Here is a 26,790-nt window from a genome sequence, read left to right as displayed (position 1 = left end):
TCCCTCTTAAATCATTACCCTCTTACCCTAAACCTATGGCTACTAGTTTTGGGATGAAAAGACCGTGTGCATTCACCCTAACTATGATCCTCATAATTTTATACATCCCAAGCCCCTAATCCTGTACCCGATCCGCGTCTCCTCTCAGGCCTAAATATCCCTGGTCATCCAGGGTACCCTACTCCTACCAGCCTTCCCCTTCACTCTAACAAGATCATGCAGACCTTGAGCTCTCATTATCTCACCTTCAAAGTCCCCCACTTGTCTGTGGTCCCTTTGCTTGCAAATAACTTACTGTAATCAATTTCTGTAAGCCCTTCTCTCATACTATCAAATTTGTCTTGCTCCAATTTAGAACTTGAATCTATGGATCAGTTCTATCCCTTTTGATAATGATTTTAAAACTAATAGAACTCTGGTCAAAGTGCCTCCCCCCCATGTTACCTCAGACACATGCCCCACCCTATTACCCAAGAGTAGGTTGAGCATTTACTGTTCCCTAGTAGGGCCCTCTATATATTGCACAAGGAAAGTCTCTTGAATGCACTTCACAAATTCAGCCCCATCTAAACCCTTAACAGTATGGCCATCCTAGTCTATGTTAGGAAAGTCAAAATCTCCTACTATGACAACCCTATTACTCCTACAACCCGCACCATCTCCCTGCATATTTTTCTTTTAATTCCTGTTGATTTTTCAGGGGTCTATTGTGGGCATGTGGCCAAGTGGTTAGGGCATTGGACTAGCGACCTGAAGGTCATGAGTTCAAGCCCCAGCCGAGGGAACGTGTTGTGTCCTTGAGCAAGGCACTTAATCACACATTGCTTTGCGACGACACTGGTGCCAAGCTGTATGGGTCCTAATGCCCTTCCCTTGGACAACATCGGTGTCGTGGAGAGGGGAGACTTGCAGTATGGGCAACTGCTGGTCTTCCATACAACCTTGCCCAGGCCTGCGCCCTGGAGAGTGAAGACTTTCCAGGCGCAGATCCATGGTCTCGCAAGACTAACGGATTGTGGAAAAATGTGGATTCTTGCCTCACAATCTATCTCAAATTGACCTTCTACCTTACTGCCTACCATTACAACCCTCTGTCTGTAGCTGTATTCTTCGCATTCTCTTATTGTTATCCCTTGTACTGTCTCAGGTGTTGATGTGATGAAGGGATGGTGTGCTCTTTACTCTATACATGACAATAGTAAAAAAAATTACCAATTTACTTCCAAATCAGAGATAAGAGTGTGACCAATCCATCTAAAATTGTCAACATTTTAATCTTTCCTGTTTCCTGAGGAAGAAGAAAAACTTAGTCACATTTGTTTCCATGGCGAGGATCTCCTTTAGAATTTTCCAGCGGAGAGAGGTCTTGCCATCAAAGGTCCCAGAGATGATAGGAAGCACGAATTTTGTACGGAATATTTGCAATTTGTTTTTACTGAATTATCTGAAGGATAGTGTTTGGCTTTCATTGAGGATGTTGTTGGGTTTCTCTGCTTGCACTTTCCAAGGGAATGTGTGACATTTATATTTTCTCCATTTGGCTGCCAATCACAACAGCATCAGATGTTTTCTCAGGGCCAGCAATATTTGGCAGGGCGGTGGGTTCTCACCTTGGCTAATAGATCGTTGTTTATGAACTGATTTCAAAACACAATTTTGAATCTTGTACCAACTGACCAGAGTTTGACTCACTAAGGTCTGGGATGTGGTGTGGAGGTGTCCACACTCCCCTGGTGTTAGCTGAACGAGTTACCACAAATTCAGTTCACAACTGTAGACTCCCCAGAATAGAGTGTCCAGCATAGACCAACAAGTCTGTACTGTAGAGTCCTCAGTGTAATAGAATGCCCACACTCATTTTCCCACTGCAATATCCCCTTGGTAGGGTCTCTGCTGCAGTATCTTCTCTGATGTGGAATCCACAATATAGGATCCTCACTGTACAGTTTGAACCAGAGTTTCCTAACTGTAGGATCCCATTCTCAGTGGACTCCCCACTGTATCATCCTCGCTGCAGAATCTCTATCAGTCTCCTCAACCTGGAGACCAACATCAATACATCCTCTCTCTGCCGTGTCTTCATTGCTAGATTTCCCACTGTAGTAAAGGCACTGTGGTCTCCTCAGATTACTGCAGAAGCCTTGTAATAATATTCTGTCTGTGAATTCCCGACACATTGTAATATCATCGGCTTGGTGTCTGCTTGCTGCAACCCCACCTGTAGTCCCTGTGCTGTGACATCCTCGTGTTACAATCTCAACCACTGTAAAATTCTGGCAGACACACGTGGAGTAATCTCACTAAGAATGTCCACTGTTGAATCTGTGCTTTAGTATTCCGAGCCTGAACTTGTCTAATCTTTACTGTGAACCTCACTGCAGATAAATAACTTGTGTGTGTTGGTACGTTTGCATATGAAACTAAAATTGGTCGTGTTGTGGACAGTGGAGAAGACGTAGATCAGTTGCAGGTGCAGGCAATGACAGATGGAGTTTAACCCAGCCAAGGGTAGATGTTGCACTTTATCAAATATAAAGGGAAAATATTGAGTTAATAGCAGGACTTTTAATAGTGTTAATGTAGAGGGATTTTGTCCATATCCCCCAGAAATTGGCTATAAGTTGATAGTGTGGTAAAGAAGGCATATGACATGCTTTATTAGTTGAGGCATAGTGTTCAAGAGTTAGGATGTCAGAGCTTTATAAAACTTTGTTTAGGCTGCATCTGGTCACCCTACTTTAGGAAGGATATGGGGGCTTTAGAGAGGGTACCAAATCGGTTTAACAGGATGCTGCCTTGAGTAGAGGGATATGCTCTAAGGTGAGGATGGAAAATCTTGAGCTGTTTTCGCCGGAACAGTAGAAGCTGAGGAGAGACTGATAGAATGGTGGAAGGCAAAAGACAGGAAATTTTAGACCAGGTAGCCGGTCATCAAAGATTGGGACGATGTTGAACTTCAGAATTAAGAATTAGGGTTGGAAGCATTTCATAAGGTAAGATGAATTTCAGCATGCTTTCCTAAAGGGGAAATCTTGCTTGAAATTCATTGAGGAAATATCAGGCAGGATAGACAAAGGAGAGTCAGCGGATGTAGTTTACTTGAATTTTCAGAAGGCATTTAACAAGGCACTACACATGAGGTTGCTAAACCAGATAAGAGCTCATGGCATTAAAAGAATAATTGGACAGAAGATTTGTGGACTGGCAGGAGGCAAAAAGTGGGAACAAGGGGGGCTTTTTCTGGTTTGATGCTGGTGACCAGTGATTTTGGTGTTCAGATTGCCTTTTTAAATGTTATATGTCAATGACTCAGATGACGGAATTCATGGCTTTAGAGCTGTGCTGTCTGCCCAGTATGTAACTCATCATATTTCTCTGTCGTATCTTCCACAGCAACTTCTGCCCTATCTTCCTGCCTGTCTGTATTTATCGTACGCTCTTGCCCTCCACCTCACTGTGTGCCACACTGAGTTTATGCTGGATACAGAATTTGAAACTCACTAATACAGGTCACTAATACAGTTTCTGGATCTCCTCAGATTGACCCCGAGCCCCATGCATTGGTTCAAATGCAAGCAAGGGAAACCTTGTGCTGATTCCCAATTCTCGTCCACCCTCAGCTGATGAGTAAATACTTCATGTTGAACGATACTTGCCAGGAGCAGAGGAAGCTCTCTGGGTGGGAATTTCGAAGCTCATCACTGGAAGAATCTGGGTGGCCTCACTACAGGCCAAACTGGCTGAAACTTGAAGGACGTAGCTGTCGGATTTGGTCAGCAGCACAGTGACCGAACCAACAACAAGGATGCAACCGATTGACCGATAGATGTGGCAGTCTGAGACCACTGCAGCAGCATCTCCATTATGTTATGTGACACAATGATTATGTTAAATAGAATAGATACAGCCTGCAGCTCAGAACTTGCTTCTGTAGGTAGAACAGCAGAATTGTATTCCACCATAACATGCAACTTCATAGCCTGGCATTATCTTAGGCAAGGGTCCAACCCCTGTTAAATGGAACGAGATGCTAGAAACAGCACTGGCTGGTGGTTGTACTTATTGGAGCCCCTCAGTGTGATGGTGTGAAGGACAGAATTGACTCCACTGGTTATTGACAGGGTCTCAGTCATCAGTAAAACAGTTTTAACACCAACAATAGCTCTCTTAAGAGGTACAATGTCACGACAGTTGAGGTGTAACCTAAGGTCTATGCTCAAAAATCTTTAGTCCACAGCATCAGAAGTAGCACTCCTGGATTGGTCTGTTTTTATTGCAGATCTGCAGCATTTGTAGATTTTTGATATTCAAAATTAAAATACAGAGGGACTGTGTCTGCATTTGGTCTTTTGGCTAAATAATCCCTTGTTTTTAAAACACCTGTGAGTGAAGAAAGGTTACTTTAAAAAAAATAAACAGCTGATTCAGAAACAACTAGTTCCAATTATTTTTTTTTAATGAAAGTTGTACAATTGTAATGAGAGGGCCATCCTAGAACAGGTCACACTGAAGTACCAGGTCTGACATTCCATTATCACACATCCTGGACAGCGACACAGTGAGAAACCACAAGACTTGAGTGCCCAGCAGTTTAATTGGGGATGGCTACCCCTCACAACCCCACCTAGGGGTTCCCAACCTCGGGTCCACAGACCCCTCGGTTAATGTTAGGGGCCCATGGCATAAAAAAGGTTCGGGAACCCCTGACCCCACCTATTTCAGTAGTTACATTCCAAGCCCAAATGGCCTAAGGTCAAATGGAATCGCCACAGACTGGGACAAAGGAAACCACTGGTATGTACCCAGAACTAGGGGCGAAGCTGCAAGTGTAACAAACCCGGCAGCAAACGAGTAGAGTGGCAGGCCAGAACCAGAAAGCAATGGAAGACAGAATCACAGAATGATACATGGCAGGGAGGCCACTTAACCCATTGTCTCTACACTGAACCTTTCACAAAGTTAACCGGCCACTTCCACTACCCTGCTCTTTACCCACAAACTTGTCATATGTTTTGATTTAAGTCCAATTTTGGCAGTTACAATTGAATCTCTCCCACAACTCTTCAGTTGGCTAGTTTAAAGTTGCAACAGCTAATTGTGTGAGCAAGTGTTTCTTTAGCATCTATTTGATCAGTTGCCAATGATGGTAAAATTGCATCCTCTGGTGAATGAATGTCCCACCAGTAGAAAGTAAATCTATCAAACTTCTGATACATTGAAGTACCCCAATTAAATTTCCCTTCGGCTTTACAAACGCGTCCTCTCCGGCGTCTCCACAGTATGATGATTTGGGCGAGTTGCAATGAGGTGGATGTTACCAGGATTGAAGCAAGGTTCATACAGAGTTGACGGGGGAAAGATATGCAGTGCAGAGAGAAGTGAGGGGTGAAGTTGATGTTGGCATCAAAGAGACCATGAGTGGCATCTGAAAAGGATTCTTGCTCCAAATGTGTGCGTGTGTGTGTGTGTGTGTGTGTGTGTGTGTGTGTGTGTGTGTGTGCATGTGAGCACACATGCACAGTGTGGACGGTTGCAAGATTGTCTTACTATGGTCTTCCTGTTAGAGCCAGGCAATTTAGGAGTGAAAATCAGGAAGCACTTCCTCAAAGGATAGTAGGAATTTGGAACTCCCACCTTTGGTATGTTGGAGCTTTCCAGAGTGAGAGAGTGATGGGAAATGAAGCAAGGGTGTCTGACAGTAGATCATCCCAGATTCAACAGAACAGACGATGGGTTGAAATGGCCTCTTACATTCCTAGAAGGTTTAGAAGAATGAGTTGTTGTATCCTGAGTTCAAAAGCAAAGGGCAAATGGGTGGGGTCAAAGAATGGAATAACTTCTGGTTCTCTGTCTGTTGCCCATTTTCTGGGTACAACACTCCATCCCCCTTCCTACGGAGCGGGATGTGTCATAAGAACTGATAACACAATGGGTGGGCTCTCCCAGGAGAGCCAGTGCCGACTTGCCATGTGACAACCTGCTCATCTTGGGTTCAAGTGGATGGAGACAGATTTCCCCTTCCCTCCCCACCCAAACCCCCCAAAAAAATTGCATCTTAGGTCTGATCAAACATGGTAATTACCAGACTGTAGTCACATATACAACAACCAATATTTCCATTTTATATATTATTCTGTAGAATACATAATAAATAAACAGAAAATATATTAACCAGTTCATTGTCAGTGGACAGTCATTCGTTCCAATCACATTCAATATACATTAAATGCAATATATAGTATAAAAATCTGATTCTAAGCCAATATTTCAAATATTGCCTGGCCCTTTGTAATCTTACTTTATATTAAGTTAAGAATTAAAAGTATATAGAATCATTTAAAATGAAGGGTTTGCCACTTCTGCTTTTTTTTTGTTAAGAAGACCCTGTTAGTCAGCTAGGTTGTTTTTTTTTCCCTCATCATTGGCCAGGGGATCTCTGGGCTTTGAGGTAGTCTCCCCCTCCAATGTTTTGAGTCTGAGGTGGATTTGGAGTGTTTTAGTCTTATCTTGGAACTTGGACACTTGTTCCAGCACCAGTAGCTGTGTCTCACGTCATAGGAAGATACACACAACATTGTCCATGCCAGCTGAAGATTAACAAAGGTCACTTCCACTTCGGAGCTCTGGGTCCTTAGCTTGGCAGGTGACGGCTCTCTAGCTGCTCTCTCAGGCACTGTTCCATTGTGTCGTTTTTTGGCCAAGGCAGGATACAGGAAGAGGGAGGCCAGATGAGAACTGTAAGAAACACTGGTAGAAGACTGTGTTGAATTCTGGTTGCAGGAAGGATGTGATTGCACTGGAGAGAGTGCAGAAACTGGCTAAGCTGGGCAAAGGAGGCTGAAGGGATTGAACTGAAGGGGATCAGATTGGGGGAGTGCTGGACAGGGTGCAGAGGAAGGGCCAATTCCCTTTTGTGGTCACTCAGTAATGAGGGGATTGAGTTGACTGGTGGACAGATTGAGGAAAATTTTCAGCCAAACTCCAATTAGGGTGATGGGGTAGCTGGTTTCTGTGTGAGGGTCAATGACTTATGTCTGCTGCTTATCATTAGACCCAAGAGGTCATGAAGTTTAACGGAGTGTGTAAATGTGTGTGTGTGTATTATTTGTGAACAAGTGTATGTGTGAGATCTGGCTGGTGTGGCTGTACATGTGTGTCAGAACACGAATGTGTAAATCTGACTGATAACTAGCTGTGCACACAGGAATACTCTGTGTAAGAGCAGACATCAGCCTTGTGTGAAGCTATTTTATGGTAAGCTGGCTCTGATGCTGGCTGTGAATCAGTGGACACAAGAATAGTTCCCATATGTTATGATGCCTTTGTAGTCTGTGTTTTTCTGTGCTGTGGGAGTTTGTAATGATTCTAAGAACACCCTGACTGTCACACAAGGATAGTTGGCCTCTCCTTCAGGAACTGAATGGAACTGACCCTCAGCACTTAATAACAATGTGGTCCTGGTACAATGGGACTATGAAAGACCCCTTCCAATCGTGTGACTTTTCTCTAGGGCTCCACAACAAAGCTGGTCACGGAGGCTCCATACTAATGAGACAGAGCCACTCTCTGGGGCTCCACAACCAGAGTACAAAGCTGATGCTGGGAGTCCACCTCAAGCCTCAATGGATACTTGCAGACTGATTCCCATAGCTACATGATGAAGGAAAAGAGCTCAGATTTAATTGGCTGCCCAGTTATGGGCTAATGATGTGCATTCTTGCAACTTCTATCAGACCGATTGAAAGTGCTGTTAACAGACTGTGCGCGACACCCTTGTGTCTAAAGCTTATATTGGCATTTTTTTCTTTTTTTTTTGTTAAACACACACACACACACCATTGTAAAAGTCCCTCCTTTCTGAAGAGGGCAAAAGGCAACTTCTGAAGACTGAAGTCTGGTCTGCCTCCTTCTAAATACTCGGGGGACATGACGAGATTATAAAAGATTTTGTGCTCTGAGAACGCAAAAGATTTAAGAGGACATTGAACACTTTGTGTATATTTTTTTCTTTTAAAATTACACAGATTAACGATGGCCCACAACCACAAGAAAAGTGAGGTCCACCAATCGTCAAGAGCTTTTTGTCAAGTGGGAGTTTGACCTCTTTGTGTCAAAGGTCACTCCTTCACAACCTCCTGTGGATAATACATGTGCTATTGGAGATGGGAAACAACAACGCCACTCCTTAGATGTGCAACAGGGCCTGACCTCTGTCACCCAAGCAATGACGGGGTCGGCAAATGATTCCATCAGTCAGTGTGGCACACGTGAGGAGAGGAACTCAAAAGGAAAGCGAATGAAAACAAAACGTGGTTCTTTGCACGGAAGTTCATTTCTATTTACATCATCTTTGAGCTTTTGTGGACTGTGGCCTTTGGGGGAGTGGGGTCTGCCCTCCACTCTGCTTCACCCTCTGCCGCTGTTGACAGGCGGGAGGTTCGGCCCCTTGTGACAGCTGCCAGCTTACTTGCATCTTGATCTCCACCACCCAGACACCCCTGATGAGGAGGGAGAGGGCAGGCAGGCAGTATCATTGCCAGATAGGCCCAGGACATTTGTTCTTGCTGCCCTGCGAAACCCCTACGCTTTCTTCCCTCCGCCCTCTTGTCCTCCTCCTTCGCCATGAGGAGTGGGGGGAGGGCGGGGGTTGGGTATCTGAGATCCAGTGAGATGGCAGCACCAGCGATGGAGGCACGAGGGTCTTCCAACTGGAGTTTGGATCCAGACAGCTCTTGCGGCGAGAGGACCCCGCGTGTTGTGCCTAGATAGTTATCTGTTGGATCATCTACAGAGAGAGATCATAAAGCTGTGGTCCAGGCCTCTTCTGATGTAGTTTGGAGAATTTATCGCTTAAGACTCCAATAATCCCGCACACATCGTTAGCTGATGCTAAATGCCTGTTCCTGATTACACATCACAGCCAGCAGTGTTCCTGGCTGCATTACTTCTGCTGTTTGCTTTCCCCCCAAGGGCTGGTCAACTTCTTGGGAGTTTGAAAGCTGAGAGGCATCTTCAGTTTTAGCACTGAGTGTCTTGCCACTTTCAGCTGGCTTCTGAGTCACACCAAGATGTGAATGCAGGGACTGGCAATTTGCCCGTGATGGCAGGGTCGCTCCACTTCAACCCTTCCCCCCCTCACCACCACCACCTTTTCACTCCCACTGAAGCGCTGATGAATTCTCAGTCACCTTTAGTGGAACTAGGGATGATCCCAATTCACCCAGTTCCACCCGAGGTTGGGAGAAGTTGGCTGGAGGTAGTAGTTTATCTAACAGATGATCCCAAGGGTTAATACAGTCCAATACATCCAACAGCAAAGCAAGACCAGCAGCCCTGCTCCAACCAGGGTTGGTCCTCTGTACAAATCACAGCCCTATGTTACTGGCAGATCCAAGGGCACCCTCTACCCGGGTCCGTGAATTGCCCCCACCCCCCAATTTTCATTTCAGAGACTGGTTACCAGTTGCATTTGTCCGTCACCCTCCGACACGGCGCCATCCACGTCAACCGACACCACGTAGCCATCATTGCTGCCTCTCCTGGACTGGTAGTAGGCCTGTAGCTGGCTCCTAAACACCAGGTTGGGTCTGGTGCTGTAGTACATCTCGTCGTTGCCTTGGGATTGAGGGGCAGTCTCCCCCACTACCTCCGGGCTGCTGTCAGGGTAGGAAGAGTCTCTCAGGTTGGTCATGCTGGTGTAGAGGGAGTCTCTGTTTGGGGACTGGAGCTGGCCATCTAGCCCGTCCGTAATCTCAGCGGTGTAACTCTCTGACTCCTCCAGCTCGGGGTCGCTGTGGTAGAGCAGGGACTGGGCTCGCTGCAGGAGCAATGGTTCCTCCAGCGCCTTGTACATGAGCTCGATCTCAATGTTGTCTTCCTGGGTGAGGGAGGGGGCATCGGGGACGATGGCGTCATCCTCGCTGCTGGTGGCTCCCCCTCCGCCGCTGGCCGGTGCACCCTGCTCCCCAGGCAGGCTCTTGCCGCCGGGCCGCAGGTTGTTGTGGACCAGCTCGGAGATGATCATCTTCTCGAAGGCGGCGTCGCTGAGGTTGCGGCGGCAATCAGCCAGTGGGGTGCCTTCCGCGGCGAAGTCATTATTCCGGAAGGAGTAGCTGTTGTTGAAGTTGCCGTTCAGGGGGAGAGTGTCGACCGCGCACGGGTCCCTCGTCATGTTGACTGAGTGCTCTAGGACCAACCACAGACAGCCATTTGCTCAAAGCTGTGTTTAAGTCGCTCGATTGCCCCATTCACATTCACTCTCGCCTGGATTAGATCACCCCACCCTGGCCAACCACCTCCCCCACCCCCCACCCACAGAGAAGGGCTGCCGCTGACAGTGATAAACACAGTGCAGATATCTCCCTGCCACAACTTCAGAGGTCATAAGGGGAGTTCAGCTGAAGGGTCAGACACTGTAGAAGACTGCTTGTTAATGCTTTGATGCAAATCAGTTTTCAGTTGATGATCTCATCTTTACTGACTTAACCTCATCTAGATATTGCTCAATCTCTTTAACTTAACCTAGTCTAGTTCCGGGCCTGCATCTAACAGACATAACTTCGGTTAGTTAGCATTTTCTGACTGCTTTATTCTAACCAGGTGACTGCTCTCTCTTCGATTTAGCCTAGTCCAGTTAGTTTTCCAACTGACTCAATCTCGTGATTCTTCTCTCTATGACTGTACTCTGTCTAAGTGATGTATTAATGTATCCTTGCAATTGTCATCTTTCTGACCTAACCTGATCATCTGACTGACTTTATCATCCTTTGACTGTGGAGCCTCTGACTTCAGTGACGTAACCTAGTCCATTGATTGCCTTCTACCTGTCTGATTCCTCCATGCCCCTCTCTGCTAATCCGATTGAGTGGGGATATGTCAGAGAGATGATAACGTTTGTAAGGATTTGTGGCTGCAGTTTGGTATTTGCCTTGAGTTTGGCATCCAGCTTTGGTTTGTCATACGTAGTGTGTGACGCACAATAAACCGATTAAATAGGCAAAACTCAAGGCTGCTGAGGAGGCAAGCTAAAAAAGGGTAATTTTAAAAAACTAACAAATGTCTAAATTCACAGTGTGAAACATTTACATTCATCAAGGTAATGCAAGCTTAACTGGCGTACTTGTCTCTCTGTAGGTCCCTACATGGAAGCATGTGGAGAAATGAAGAGAAAGAGACAACAAGCATTGAGATAACAAAGTCACATTCAATCAGGCGTTTAATCAGAGCATTAATTGAAAATGTAAATATTTTTTAGCAGGAGGCACATGCTTATCACTGGTGATAATTGTTAATCATCAACACAGACAGTTTGAGTGCTACAACAGCCATTATTAATTACTTAGCTATTTGTCAATGTCCCAGCAATGTTAGGAACAGAGATTATTAATAACCATAGCCCGCTAGGGTCCTTGTTACACAGCAGGGGACTGCTGCCCACTGTAAGACTCTACAGCCTCAATAATCTTCCTTCTCACGGTTAAAGAGAGCATCTCTTTATTGAGCTACATGGATCTCTTATTGTGAATTGACGACTCCTGTTTCACACCCAGAGTTCCTCAAATTGCTTTCAGCTACGTCTGCAGGTTTCCTACTGGGCGATGTGGGGCAGTCAATTTATCCACAGAAAGAATTTATAAACAGTGATGAAGTATGTCTATGGCCTGATCACCTGTTCTGGCAATGTGGAGTGAGGAATAACCGAGACTTCACACAGGTCACCCCTTCACATCCAACTGGATGCAGCACTACTACCAAATTGAACAGTGGGATCAAGTGGGAGTTGGATCCGCAGTTCTCAGACTCAGTCTGACAAGCTTGAGCCCGAGGTCAAGTGGAAGCCAATTTGGAAGACCGTCTAACAGTGTTACAACAGTGTACGAGGCAGAGTGGGGATAAACATGACATGGCAATGAGAATTTTTTGAAAATGTATCTGTTTAAGGCAGGGGATCCCAACCTTTTTTTCTCATGCCATGGATCTCTACCATTAACCAAAGGGTCAGTGGACCCCAGTTTATGAACCCCTGGTTTAAGGGATGTGGGCATTGCAGGCTGAACCAGTATTTACTTGCCCATCCTCAGATGCCCTTGAGAATGTGACACTGAACTGCTGCAGGTCTTGAAGTGTGGGTGATACCCACAATGGTTTCAGGGAGAGAACTCCACAATTTTTGGGGCACCATGGTAGTGTAGTGGTTAGCGTGCTGCTATTACTGCCTGGGGCACGGGAGTTCAAATCCAGCGTCCTCTCTAAGAAGCCTACAAGTCCTTCCTGTGAATGTGTGGGCTTTCTCCAGGTGCTCTGGTTTCTTCCCACATTCCAAAGACGGATCGGTTAATAGGTTAATGAGATTGTAAATTGCCTGTGATTAGGCTAGGGTGTGGGCACATGGCCAAGTGGTTAAAGCATTGGACTAGCTACCAGAAGGTCGTGAGTTCGAGCCCCAGCTGAGGGAACGTGTTGTGTCCTTGAGCAAGGCACTTAATCACACATTGCCCTGCGACAACACTGGTGCCAAGCATACAAGCATGTGTGATTAGGACCCATACAGGGTCCTAATGCCCTTCCCTTGGACAACATTGGTGTCGTGGAGAGGGGAGACTTGCAGCATGGGCAGCTGCTGGTCTTCCATACAACCTTGCCCAGGCCTGCGCCCTGGAGAGTGAAGACTTTCCAGGTGCAGATCCATGGTCTTGGAAGACTAATGGATGCCTTTTAAATAGGGGGTTGACGGGCAGTGCAGCTCGTTGGACTGGAAATATCTCTAAATAAGTAAATAAAACTAAATAAATACATCTTGAACACAAGAGATTCTGCAGATGCTGGAGATCCAAAGCAACACACAGAAACTCAGCAGACCAGGCACCATTTATGGAACTGACTAAACATTTCGGACCAAAACCCTTCTTCATGATTCTGAAGGTAGAGGGAAGATGACAGAATAAAAGGGTGGGGCAGGAAGGGGAATGAGGCTACCTGGAAGGTGATAGCTGAAGCTAGGTGGGTGGGAAAGATCAAGGGCAGGAGAAGATGGAATCTGATGGGAGAGGAGAGTGGACCATTGGAGAAAGGGAAGGAGGAGGGGACTTGAGGTAAGTAATAGGCAGGTGAGAAGAGTTAAAAGGTCAGAGTAGGGAATAGAGAGTGGTGGTGGTGTGGGAGATGAGGGGGGGAGGAAATTTATTTACCGGAAAGAGATATTGATATTCATTCCATCAGGTTGGAGGCTACCCAGGTGGAATATAAGGTGTTCCTCCTCCACCCTGAGATAGGCCTCATTTTGACACAAGAGGAGGCCATGGACCGACACGTTGGAACAGGAAAGGGGAACTGGAATTAAGGTGTTTGGCCATCAACAAGTCCTGGTTGTGCTGGATGGTGCGAAGGTTTCTCAATGAAGTAGTCCGCTGATTTACTACGGATCTCACTGGTGTAGAGGAGGCTGCATCGGGAACACCAGACACAATAGACGACCCCAGCAGATTTGCAGGTGAAGTGTTGCCTCACCTGGAGGGACTGCCTGGGGCCCTGAATGGAGGCGAGGGAGGTCGTATGGGCAGGTGTAGCACTCAGGCTGATTTTGACCCAGTAAAGGTGAAGGCACAATGATATATTTCCATGTCAGCATGGTGTGCGGCATAGAGTGCGGCTTCCAGGTGGTGGTGTTCCCCATGTTGTTTCTGTCCTCGTTCCCCTAGCTGGAAGAGGTCTGGGAGATGAAAGGTGCTGACTGAGATGTCTTGGTTAGAATGGGGTTTCCCAATTCCAAGGTGTTGTTACATCCATTCATTATACGGCTGTAAGAATCTTCAAGCAGACAGCAGAAGGATGCCCACTCTATAGGAATGGTGGTTAACTTCTCAACCACTTTCTCAGGTAGACCATTCCATATACTGACTATTCTCTGGATGAAAAAGTTGCCCCTCAGGTTCCTATTAAATCTCTTCACTTCTCACCTTAAACCCATTTAGTTCTTGACACCTCAAACCCAGGAAAAAGACGGAATGAATTCATCCTCCCCTATACCCCCCATGATTTTATGCACTGCTACAAGATGACCTCTTATTCCTCATACTGCAATGAAGACAGTCCCAGCCTGCTCAATCTCTCTCCATACCCCAGTCTCTCAAATCCTTCATAGATCTCCCCTGCACGCTTTCCAGCTTAGGGACATCTTTGCTGTAGTAGGGGAACAAAAACTTAATACAATGCTATAAGTGTGGCCTCACCAACATCTTGTACTACTGCAACATGACACTCGTCAGCTTACACGATTCAGTTACACCTATGTGGCTGGGTGGTTGGGCTGTGAACAGGGACTAAAATTTCATTCCAAACCTGGAGAACTGAAGACTGTAGGCGAGGGAGCATTGTACCCAACAGATTCCGCCAGCAGTGTGTTGTAAGGGCTGGCACCGGATCGAGGCTGCAGAACAGGATTGGTCAGTAGATGATTACCCATCGTTCCTGTGAAGGGGAAAAAGAGATTAGACATCTTAGACAAGAGGAGGTAATGGTGGGTGCAATGATCAGCATCCAAACACCCACCTGAATGCAAACACATTGATTGCTTAAAATTGTAACCATGCTTTGACTTACAATTTTACAGGTTCATCCATCATTCTCTTTCAATAGATCTTAACTCCCCCTGTTTATCTGCTGTTCCCAAAGTCTCATCTTTGGGATTGCTTTTTATTAATCCTTTCTTGCAATACTTCACCACACATTAAATTTCAGCCAAAATCTATCCACGTTGAGCATTTCTTGTCTCAGCCTGCTTCAAGTCATTCAAAGTCTTTCCATTATTAATCAGGCTGTCTATTTTGGTGCTTTTTTTAATATAAATTTGAATGTTACCTTGGCTTTTTCAGTGTTTTCTTTAAATTGGCAGTGATCATTCTCAGCTCATAGGAGTAGATCGGTGATGGTTGAGTTGATGTTTTTTTAAAAAAATATAGACAATGGAATTATAAGCTCCACTATGGACAGTCTGCGAAAGTAAGTGGGTTGGGCATAGGGCTAGCAATCCCATTCCATAAAAAGCCCTCAGGTGAGTTACTGTTGGTGGCCAATGCCCCAGTAGGGGTGATGGACGTAAGTAAGTCATTAATGGGATTATACCTGGGCTGCCCTAAAAAGAAATATTTTTACTTGATATGGGCATGCCTGACAGTGTAGCATTTATTGTGCACCCTCAAGGTGGAGGGCGAGTCTTAGGCTTGAAGTACTGCCATTCTTCAGGTGACCATGCTGTTGGGGAAAGTGTTCAGGATTTCGGCCAAGTGATGATGAAGAACTGGTGACAAACATTAGCCTTAGAGTCCGCGTAGTGACTTCCAAGTGCACTGGAATGACAGTGGAGCTGAATGGGTTAATGGGATCTTGCCACATAGATGTCTTATAGTCATAGTCATAGTCATACTTTATTGATCCCAGGGGAAATTGGTTTTTGTTACAGTTGCACCATAAATAATAGTAATAAAACCATAAATAGTTAAATAGTAATATGTAAATTATGCCAGGAAATAAGTCCAGGACCAGCCTATTGGCTCAGGGTGTCTGACCCTCCAAGGGAGGAGTTGTAAAGTTTGATGGCCACAGGCAGGAATGACTTCCTATGACGCTCTGTGTTGCATCTCGGTGGAATGAGTCTCTGGCTGAATGTACTCCTGTGCCCAACCACTACATTATGTAGTGGATGGGAGACATTGTCCAAGATGGCATGCAACTTGGACAGCATCCTCTTTTCAGACACCACCGTCAGAGAGTCCAGTTCCATCCCCACAACATCACTGGCCTTACAAATGAGTTTGTTGATTCTGTTGGTGTCTGCTACCCTCAGCCTGCTGCCCCAACACACAACAGCAAATATGATAGCACTGGCCACCACAGACTCGTAGAACATCCTCAGCATTGTCCGACAGATGTTAAAGGACCTCAGTCTCCTCAGGAAATAGAGATGGCTCTGACCCTTCTTGTAGACAGCCTCAGTGTTCTTTGACCAGTTCAGTTTATTGTCAATTCGTATCCCCAGGTATTTGTAATCCTCCACCATGTCCACACTGACCCCCTGGATGGAAACAGGGGGTCCACTGAGTACAGAAGATTAAGGTGTAACCTTTAAGATGGTTAAGAGCTTTGTCATAGACATATAGTACAGAAACAGGCTCTTCCAACAACCAACTATTTATGCTCATCTTACTTTTTCCACCCAACATTCCCATGGATTCCCCCTGGATTTTTGCATCTTGCTTATGTTCTTGAAACAGTCTACAGTGGCAAACTGCATAATTCTGGGAGGTGGAAGGAGGCAGCACACAGAAGAAACCCACACATTCACAGAGAGAACACGTGTGTTTCCTCCCAACTCTGTGGTAAGAGTCAGAACAGAGATATACAATCTGATCTCCGCTGGTCAAGATTGCTATCATAAGGTACTTATTTCTATATTGTCTTACAACGTAGAGGGAAGTAATTTTGTACATCAAGTTCTCTTAGGCTCCTGGAATAATCCTCACCCCTCAATAATTTCCCCTGTGACCTAGTCACCCCACATTTACTTCCACAAAGGAACATAGAAACCCAGAGTTCTCCCCTATATATTTTGCAACTCAGGCCAATTTCAGAAAAGAGATCGTTACACTTATTAAGAGTTAAAATTGGATACAAAAGCTGAAGCCTCACTGATCTCCTTCTTTAAACTGAGAAGTGATCACTGCCAATTTAAACAAGAAAGTATAAGAATTTGAGGAAAGATTTTAGACTTGGGAATGGGGCACTGTCAAATTTTATAAAGAACTCCAAAGCAGTTCTGATTAATCTGCAGCCTGATTAATAAGGGTTGGAGGAGCAACACCTCATATTCCTTCTGGGCAGCCTCTAACCTGATGGAATGAACAACAATTTCTCCAACTTCTGGTAATTTCTACCCCGCCCCACCCAACTTCTCTCTTCCTCCATTCACCATCCTGGTTATTCTCTCACCCGTCCCCTCACCTGCCCGTCACCTCCTTCTGGTACCACCCCACTTCCCCTTCTTCCTTTTAGATTCCTTCCCTCTTCCTTTCCAGTTCCGTTCAAGGGTCTCATCCCTAAATGTCAACCGTGCATTCCCCTCTAGAAGCTACTGAGTTCTGAATTCCTCCATCATTTTGTCTGTGATAGTCAAGATTTCCAGCATCGACAGAGCCACTTGTGTTTATTAAGAGTTACAGACCTGAAGCAGTTGAAGATACAGACTAGTCTTGAATGGTAGGAAAGGTCTGAGGAGCTGAATGATTTTATGGAAACCTAAGACATTTATATTGGCCACTGATCACTGTAATTGAGTTGGTAGATCTAACAATTTAATGAGAAACATTTCCTTTTAAAGTTTCATGCCATGAGTAATGTGGTGCTTAAGTTACTGGGCTGAATCTCAGAGACATGGAACAAAGACATGTCAGAATTTCAATCCAAATTAATAAACAAACAGGGAATTTAAAACAAACATCAGAATTCTACTGGACTGTTGTAAAACCCTTTTATGCTCATTAAAATCCTTCAGGGAAGAATCACCACCAAGTTTAGTTTGTTTTATCTGGAGCGCTGGACGCTGAGGGGAGATCTGAAAGAGGTTTGTAAGATTAAGAGAGGCATAGTGTGGACGGGGTATATCTATTTAACAGGGATGAAATGTTTAGCACCAGGAGGACAAGCATGGAAGGTGGGAGGGGGTAGGTTCAAAGGAGATGCTTGGGGTAAGTTTCTTTAACTCAGAGAGACACGGATGCCTAAAGTGTGCTGCCTGGTATGGTGGTAGGGCAAGTACCTTAGATAGATAAATATTTTATTGATCCCAAAGGAAATTACGGTGTCAGAGTAGAATTACAAGTGCACAGATATATAAATATACCAATATGAGAAGAGAACTAGGAAAGAATAAAAAATAAGTTACCTCAAACAGTCTAACAGGAAGGAGTCATCACTTCCCTGGCTACAGGTTGACTCACTATAGAGCCTAATGGTTGATGGTATGAATGACCTCATATAACACACTTTGGAGCTGTGCAATTGTCTTAGTCTATGACTAAAAGTGCTCGTCTGTTCAGCCAAGGTGGCATGCAGAGGGTGAGAAACATTGTCCAGAATTGCCAGGATTTTCCATAGGTCCTTTGTTCTACCACAGCCGCAGTGTGTCCAGTTTGACTTCTACAACAGAGCGAGCCTTTCCAATCAGTTGATTGAGCCTGTTGGCATCACCCGTGTTGATGCCATTGCCAAAGCACACCACTGCATAGGAGATGGAAGGCGTACGGACATGGTGTAGGTAGGAGGGATTTGTGCTTGGTTGTTTTTGATTTGGTTTTTAACTAGTTCAGCATATCTTTGTGGGCTAAATGGCCTGTTTCTGTGCTATACTGTTCTATGTTCTATGCTTATTTGTCATTTTAATTCCTCAAATGAAAGTTAAATGATCTGCTGAACTGTTCAGTTCAGTGTCAAAGAGGGATGTGGAATAAATGCTGGCAGAGTCAGAGAGCACATCCCCAACATTTACCTCACATCAACAAGTCATTTATAGAGACTGTTAAGGAGCGCCGATTTAAAAAGGTTCAGGGTACGGATTTAGACGCCTCTGATTTGTTAACATGCATCAAAAAGGCAATGTCTGTCATCAAAGACCCCCACCATCCATGCCATTCTGTAGTGTAGTGGTTAGCACAACACTTTAGAGTACCAGTGACCTGGGTTCATTTCCCACTGCTGCCTGTAAGCAGTTTGTATGTTCTCCCCGTGACTGTGTGAGTTTCCTGTGTGTGCTCCGTCTTCCTCCCACAGTCCAAGGATGCACTGGTCGGTAGGTTATTTGGTCATTGTAAATTGTCCCCTGATTAGGCTAGGACTAAATTAGGGAATTGCCGGGCAGCATGGCTCAAAGGGCTGGAAGGGCTTATTTCACACCGCAGCCCAATAAATAAGTATGTAAACAAATAAATCTTTTTGCACCCACCATTAGACAGAAGCTACAGAAGTCCGGTCCTGCATCATAGAACACGCAACAGTACAGCACAGGAACAGGTCATTGGCAAACAGTGCTTTGCCAAACTAAATCAAGTACCCAATAAACTAATCTCATCTGCCTATACAATGTCCATATCTTCCATTTCCCACACAGTCACATTCCTGTCTAAGTGCTTCTCAATGTCCTATCATATGTGCATCCACCTCTACCCCTGGCCGTGGATTCCAGGCACCCACTGGTCTCTGTGCAAAGAAACATTTGCCCTGCACATCTCTTTTGAACTTACCCCTACTCAACATCAATGCAAGCCCTCCGGTATTAGATATTTCAACACTGGGAAAAGGTATAGCCCGTCTACTCTAACTAGGCCTCTCATGATCTTATGAGCCTCTATCAGATCTCCCCTCAGCCTTCTCTGCTCCAGAGAAAAAAACCCAAATTTGTCCAATCTCTCCTCATAACACATGCCCTCTAAACCAGGCAACATCCTGATAAACCTCTTCTGCACCCTCTCCAAAGCCTTTTCATCCTATGATGGGTGACAGAAATGAACACAAGATACTGATAAGAATATCACCAGGTTCAAGAACAGCTACTGCCCTTCGGTCATTTGGTTCTTGAAACAACCTGCATAACCGCAGTCATTACCTCATTATAGTAACACTAATGACCACTTTGTTCTAAGATGGACTTTTTTGTTATTGTGTCCTTTCTTGCATCATTTTGGATGATTTATGTTTATATTTTTCTTATGACCGTTGTGCTTCTAATACTGAGTGCCTGTGATGCTGCTGCGAACTTTTCATTGCACCTGTGCATGTACTATATGCTCGATCTTTGACTGCAAAAACTTACTTGTAGCAGCATCACGGGCACCACTGGGATGGGTCTAATGCCTTGTAGATGTCCTGTCTTCTCCATGACTGACTAATCACCAGCCCCACATATATAGGAACCCTGAAGCCCAACATGCAAGACCAGCTACCGTTGGATGATCACCTCGATTTAGGGTGGGAGTGCTGTTGAGGTCTCCCGCCATGAAGGAAGATTCTGACTGCTTCCGAACGGTATCATTCCACATTCTCCGGATCCGACTCTGCAAGTGGAGGTCAGAGTGTGTGTCAGCTGAAAGTGCAAAGTGCTGGCGGAGGGCAAAACACAACCACAGAAGACAAAGGTGTCGCAGGTCAACGATCCGCGTTACACAAACCGAGGAGGGACCCACTTCCACCCAGAAAACCCTGACTTCCACCGATAATGGAGATCGTGGACGGAGGAGCTGCACTGAACCTCCTGGGAAAATTTAGAGTGACAGCAGGATCTGCGAAGCTTTCCATATGTACGACAGAGCTGTTCATGACCATAAAGGCACAGAGGCCTTTACAACTGATGAAGTCCTCGGAAGTGCAGTCAACTTCCAGGACATTTGTCCACAGGCTAATTCAAAAACAACAAGGTGATAAAAAAAGATGGGCTGTGAAGTGTTAAAATTCTGGCCAGGACACCTGGGAGAACCTCCCATTTTTCCTCAAAATGATGCCCTTGGATTTTTACCATTAACTTGGAGTCTGCGGGGTTCCTGGTTTTATCTGAAGCTCCCCCCAATACCCCCCAAATAACATCGATGACTATTCAGCTGAGACTGATGCTCGAGTCCCTGGGGCAAGGACAGAAGTGATGACAGTAAACCATGGTTTACAGGCACGTGGTCAAATGCTTAACGCTCCTGGAATTATTTGCAGAACAAGCAGAGCAGGGAGCCGGAACAGAGACGGATTTGCACTGCTGAAGCGTGGAGAGGGGAAACAGGGACAAGACACATGACACGGTTTCTCAGACGATGGCTCCGGGAGTCTGCTTAACGAGAAAGCTAAGTTGGATGGAGGGCAGCTCCAGAAAGCGGTGTAACCCGGTCCGGTTGGGCCAAGCTGGAGGCCGTGAGCCCGAGATGGATAAGCACCATATGGTCCTCCCGTGTTCCTGCCCACCATCTCCAGGCTCAAAACTTAGGAGTTTCTTAGAGAAACGGAAAGAAGACTGGACCATCCACCCAGTATCAGTCCCAGGGCCGGACTGCCTCCCCAGTCACAGTCCCAGGCCTGGACCGCCTCCCCAATCACAGTCCCAGGGCCGAGGCACCTCCCCAGTCACAGTCCCAGAGCTGAATGATCCACCGATTAACAGTCGCGAGGCTGCACATTGCAGCCAATAACAGAGCAGGACTGCACTGCTGACCAAACCAGATGGAATTAGAGCACAAGGGTGGGTGGTCCATCGAAGTGGATGCTATCTGATGAGAAGAATCACCACCCCAGTGCTACTGTAGAACCTGTCTGTCAGTAATCCCGAGTTACTTCTCTACTGGTGTCAGTAGCCTGGTTGGAGATGGGTTTCATGGCTGGGGGGGGGGCGGTGGGGAAATTCAGAGGAAGGAATTGGGGTCAACACATGTTATTTGGGATTTGGTTCTGTGTGGGGAGATGTCATTGCTCATACACAAGGGACTATGGGCACGACATTGTTAGGGGATAGCTCTGGCTGCAGACAATTACCAACCAGCTGTGAAGGGGTGATAAGTAGGCTGAGAGCACGGGGGCGAGGTTAAACCCAGTCTCGTCAGTGATCCCGTCTCTGATGAAATGGATTCTTTAGGAAGATTTGTACCCACAGCCCGCTCACAGAAGATCCAATCGTCTGAGAAAACGGACAACCACACAACGTGGACTGGAGACAACCGTGTCAAACAATGACCTTTTCCGCCATCCTCCTGCTTGCTGCAGCATTCTGTACCTGAGTACCAGTGTAGTACCGGTTACTGTTCCGGATGGTGGAGGTCTTCAGGTTGCCGTGGGAGACTCCGGCCCCAGGGCGGCTGCAACAGTGGGCATGTCGCAAGCACTTGCTATATTCCTTGTGGACCTGTGGATGCAGTGGAGAGAGAGGGAGAGGTGACAGGGGCATAGCCAGCTGATACCACCACCGTGTTCCTCGGATAACTGTCCTCTCTTCATTGCTTGATCTGGGAATAGCACAGGGGGATTCAACATCCAGGATGTAAATGTTCCCCAGCTCCCTCTCTTTCCATTCTCACTGCTGCCTTTTTGCCTGACCAACTCTGCCTATAACTTTGAGCAATCACTCTTCAATGTTCTTGCCTTCATGGAGTTCAAACTGGATCTGGTGTTAGACTTTCTTCAGCTCCTTCCAGCCCACTTCCCTCAAACACTAGATCACTTCTTGTTCTTGGAAGTCCAAATCCACCTGGAGCCCCTTCCTCTAGTCTCGCATCTTCTTTTGACTACAGATGGCTCTCCCCCGCTTGAATCCACCCACTCTCAGCTTTCAGCCTGTGACTTTGCCTCTTATTCAGTGACAGCACCAAGCCTGGGAACTGGGACAATACCGTTGCGTTTCACACCAACCTCTAACTCACGGGGCAGAGCTGCAGCCCCCTGATCCCCTCCACGTTAATGGGCCTAGACCCTATTGCTGCACATCAGTCCTAATTACCCTGAAAATCACTGATCTGGCTTTGTCTGAATGCCCACATTCCCCCAACCACCTACAGTCAACTTCAACCTTCTGCCCTGGAGTCAACCCACCGCTGTAGCCTGTTCTTAATGCAGAGAACTTGTTTCTTCCTTAGCATCACAGCAAGTCGCTGGAGGAATATAACATGTCAGGTGGCATCTATGGAGGGAAATGGACAGTCGCATTTTGGGTCAAGACCCTTCATCTGGACTTGCTGAGTTCCTCCAGCACTTTTGTTAAATCTCTTCCTCCCTATACACACTGGGGCCAAGCTGGTCAGTGTTTAGACAAATTGCATAAATACATCCTGCAATCCCTTGAGTAAAAAGAATTAAAGGATTATTTCACTGAAATATTCAAGTTGATATAAAGCAGGGATCTGTGGATACCTTGGGTAAATGGTAGGATTCAATGGCATAAAAAATTGGGAACAACTGATATGAAGGAATTAATGACATGTACACAGATAGTTTACTAGTTCTCAGGAAAGAGCCCAGGAAAGAGTCTATGGAACTTCAAACAAGGAAAAACTATGAACATCTTCTGAAACAGCGACTGTGTCTGGGAGAGGGGCAACTAAAAATTCCAAAATGGTGGTTGATGGATTTTCATTCAAGTTTAGATGAAGAGGGACGTGGAACCAAAGGCAGAGAAGTAGAACTGACGTACAAGGTCTAAACAAATGCTGGAACTGGGGCAGGAGGCTGGTTCTGTTCATTTTGCTTGGAACGCAGAAGTGGAGTTTGGATGGGGTAGGGCTGAAGGGATGCGGTGGAGCTGGGGATCAGGGTGAGGTGGGGGATTGGGGTGAGGGTAGTGAGTGGGATTATCCAATACCACTTGATGTTTCTGCATACTGCCCCTCTGCCTCCTCTCTGGGTGGAAGGAGTGTATCTTGCTGCCTCCTCCAAAGATTTTGCAATCCCTGAGCTTCTGAAATGGGCCAGTGGTGAAAATTACTACTCGTGTAGCCCTCAGAGCCAGAGCTCTCTCAGACCGGTCACCTGGCACCTAGACTGCCTGCTGCCACTCTTCCAGCTCCTGGGTGTGACATCACACCTGTCCCCCAGCCCAATGGCTAGCATTTGAAGAAACCCGGCCACAGGTAGCCAGGAACGTTTTATCCTTGGAAGAGGAGAACGATTATTGGTGCAATGGAGGCACTTTATATTGGTGAGGGGCTGCTGGGGAGGCTGCAGAGCCATCTCTGTTCGCCATGTTAGTGGCATTTTTGCCAGTGCCGACTCACAGTCTGTGCAGTAAGTCCACCACCGGAGAGCCAGTGACCTGGGGTTCAAACCTGAACTCCATCTGGTGCCGCCTATGAGGTTTGTTCATCCTAAGTGTGGTCCTGTGGACTTCCTCCAGGTGCTCTGCTTTCCTTCCATATCCCAAGCATGTGCAGACTGGTAAGTCAATCGGCTGCTCTGTTGTCTCTAGTATGTGGGTGAGTGGCAGAACATGGCTGGTGTTGATGGGAATGTGGGGAGAGCAGTGATGATTGTAGGTTTAATGAAAATAGGTGGCTGGTAGTCAGTGTGAATTCAGTGTGCTTCCATGCTGTATCTCTCCATGACTCTTTCAGTCCCTTTTACTGTCTCGGTCTGAGCATCATTTGACACTTGTCAGCCTCACCTCCCTCATCCTCTCCTTATCCTTGACTATTCCAATGCTTCCAGCTGATCGACCACCCCTAGTATAGACGCCAGCTCATGCAGATCTCTGCGGTGTCCAAACTTGCACCATCCTGTTTAACCACCTCTGTTGACACACTGCTTCCCAGTTAAGTAATTCTTTGATTTCCAAATCCTCATTCTTCATTTCAAATACCTCCAGGTCGCTGTCCTCCCTTCCTCTGTGGACCCCTACAGTCTTGAAACTCGGGAATTTTGCTCTCTTGATTTGTAAGTACTACCCATGCCGCCAAGGTGCTGTGCTTGCAAATTCCTTCATTATCTCTCCTTGACCCTCAACCTTGCTCCTCCTTTAACATGCTCTTGGTTCAAGAGCTTCTTTAATGAGGCGCTCTTTGGTTTCCTAAGTCTTCCAACATGAAGGTTTAAAAAATGCAAGCTACGCCTACTGAAACATGACTCTGTGCAGTGATCACAGATGGTATCTCCTGATTCTGGGTGACAGGTAATGGTTAATGTTTCTTATAGACAATGGGCAGATTGCAGTTCGGTGTCTCCGTTTTATGCTCTTGCTCAAAGCCTTGGCCATCAGCAGAACATTACAAAAGTGACAAATGGAGCCTGCAGTAATATCAGCCATCCCTTTAGCTGAACACGTTGACCTTTAATGGTGGCCAATAAAGAGCATTTTCTCATTATGTGATGGACTGCTTCTGCTGCACCATCTGCTGCTGAGGGTACAGCCAGCATCCTACATCGCACTGAATGCCGATCAGTAACTGCTAGCTCTGCTATTCTAGATGGTGATAAATGGACCTAAGCTCTTCCTTTACAACAAGTGTCCTTACACTACACTCTGCACCCACTTACACTCTTTTGGACGCACATTTCTGATGCTGGAGTCGGCTTCATACTTGCTCACACTGTCCCCAGGCTTTCTACTAGTGCTCACTGTCTTTGGCTGCTCAGTTATTATCAATACCTCACCACCTATCACCTCCCAGCTTCTCACATTATTCCTTTCTCCCCCTTCCCCTGTGACCTGGATTCACCTATCACCTGCAGCTCGTGCTCCTCCCCCTACTCCCCATCTCCCTCCATCATATTTTCAGACCACTGCCCTCTTTCTTTCGTGCTTTCAGCCCGACAAATTGACTGTTCTTTTCCCCTCCATAGACTCTGCCTAACTTGCTGAGTTCCTCCAGCATTTTTGTGTGCTCCAGATCTCCAGCAACTGCAGTCTCTCGTGGCATCCTTGTCTCAGTTCTTTATTCCTTGATATCATCTTTCTTTCTGCAGTGTCACTGCCCAGAACTCACAGAGAATCATCAGTTTCACTGGTATCAAGTGTCCAAGAAACAGTTCAAAACCCGCACTTTGATTTTCACAAATTCACACCAGTAATGTGCAGTGTTAAACATATTTAATCAAGGAATGAGTTTAAATGCCTTGAGCCTGTTCACTTTCTCCCATCTGAAAGAGATGATGACTCTCAAACAAGTTCTCAGGCAATAAAATCCAATATACCACTTGCTTTCCTCACTGGCCACTGAACCTGTACATTAACTTTCTGATTTGTACTCAGGAAGACCGCGGTTTCTTGAACCAATAGCACCAGTATCTTTCACCATTTGATAAACAATCACTTTTTTTCCTGACAAAGAGGGTGACCCCTCATTGTCACAGAGACGCTAAGCTCCAAAGACAAGTGCTTTTTTATGGAAAGCTTACAGAAAGAAAAAAAAACTATTTGCAGCAACACACAAAAAGCTGGAAGAATTCGGCAGATCAAGCAATATCTATGAAGTGAAATGGACAGGAGATGATTTGGGTCAAGACTCTATTTGGACTGAAAGGTAAAGAGGAGACAGTCAGAATAAAAAGGAGAGGAGAATAATAATAAAAGTAACTTATTTGTAGAGCAGTTTTCATACAGACAATGTAGCTCAAACTGCTTTACAATGGGCTAAAGTGCAAACATGAAAATAAAATGCAATGTTAAATAAATAGGGTTTGAGCTGGCATTTAGAAGTATCAACTGGGTCTGCATCCCTTAGCGTTTTAGGTATTGAATTACACAGCTTAGGAGCGTAGTTCAAAAAAACCTGACCTGCCCATTATATTTTGAGGGAGATCCTTTAAATTTAAGAGACTTTCGGATGAAGACCTGAGAGCTTGAGCGGGATTATAAAGCAAAAATGGATCGTGATATACTTCAGTTAGGATGGGAGTGATATGTTCCCTCAGCTCTTCCTTCAGTTAGTCCTGACGAAGGGTCTCGGCCGGAAACGTCGACCGTACCTCTTCCTAGAGATGCTGCCTGGCCTGCTGCGTTCACCAGCAAATTTGATGTGTGTTGCTTGAATTTCCAGCATCTGCAGAATTCCTCGTGTTTATGTTCCCTCATCTTGGTTTTAATTAATAGTCCAGCAGCGATGATCTGAATGAGTTCAATAAAGTGGGCTGGAGCAAAGGCTGGCAGGTGGATCCAAGTGAGGATGACTGTTCGCCAGATGGAGGAAAGGAGAGTGGAGACAACGACACTGGTTGGGAAGTGATAGGTGAAAGTGACTAAGGGTGGCTTACGATGGAAGCTGAAAGATGGAGCATAGACTAAATGGA

General features: G+C 45.8%; 1 protein-coding gene across 11 annotated transcripts in view; it reads right to left on the bottom strand.

Annotated features, from left to right (window-relative positions):
• Nucleotides 1-4,445: 4,445 nt before the first annotated feature.
• The window catches only part of LOC134339494 (adhesion G protein-coupled receptor L1-like), a 666,897-nt gene continuing 644,552 nt past the window's right edge, over nucleotides 4,446-26,790 (bottom strand). For 6 of the 11 annotated variants that reach the window (XM_063036054.1, XM_063036055.1, XM_063036058.1 and 3 more), the window contains 5 exons: nucleotides 21,755-21,922; nucleotides 20,003-20,099; nucleotides 14,338-14,466; nucleotides 11,120-11,137; nucleotides 4,446-10,185 (listed from right to left, as the gene is read on the bottom strand). In XM_063036054.1, the coding sequence (XP_062892124.1) occupies nucleotides 9,446-10,185; nucleotides 11,120-11,137; nucleotides 14,338-14,466; nucleotides 20,003-20,099; nucleotides 21,755-21,922 (1,152 nt within the window). In that variant the 3' untranslated portion in view covers nucleotides 4,446-9,445. The remainder of the gene's footprint in view (nucleotides 10,186-11,119; nucleotides 11,138-14,337; nucleotides 14,467-20,002; nucleotides 20,100-21,754; nucleotides 21,923-26,790) is intronic. The other 5 variants (XM_063036065.1, XM_063036056.1, XM_063036059.1 and 2 more) reach the window with 1 other exon arrangement.

This window comes from Mobula hypostoma, chromosome 29, assembly GCF_963921235.1.
Source record: "Mobula hypostoma chromosome 29, sMobHyp1.1, whole genome shotgun sequence".
In the NCBI taxonomy this organism is placed as follows: Eukaryota; Metazoa; Chordata; class Chondrichthyes; order Myliobatiformes; family Myliobatidae; genus Mobula; species Mobula hypostoma.
The sequence above is the reverse complement of the archived record's forward strand: the minus strand, read 5'-3'. Positions and strand labels throughout refer to the sequence as shown.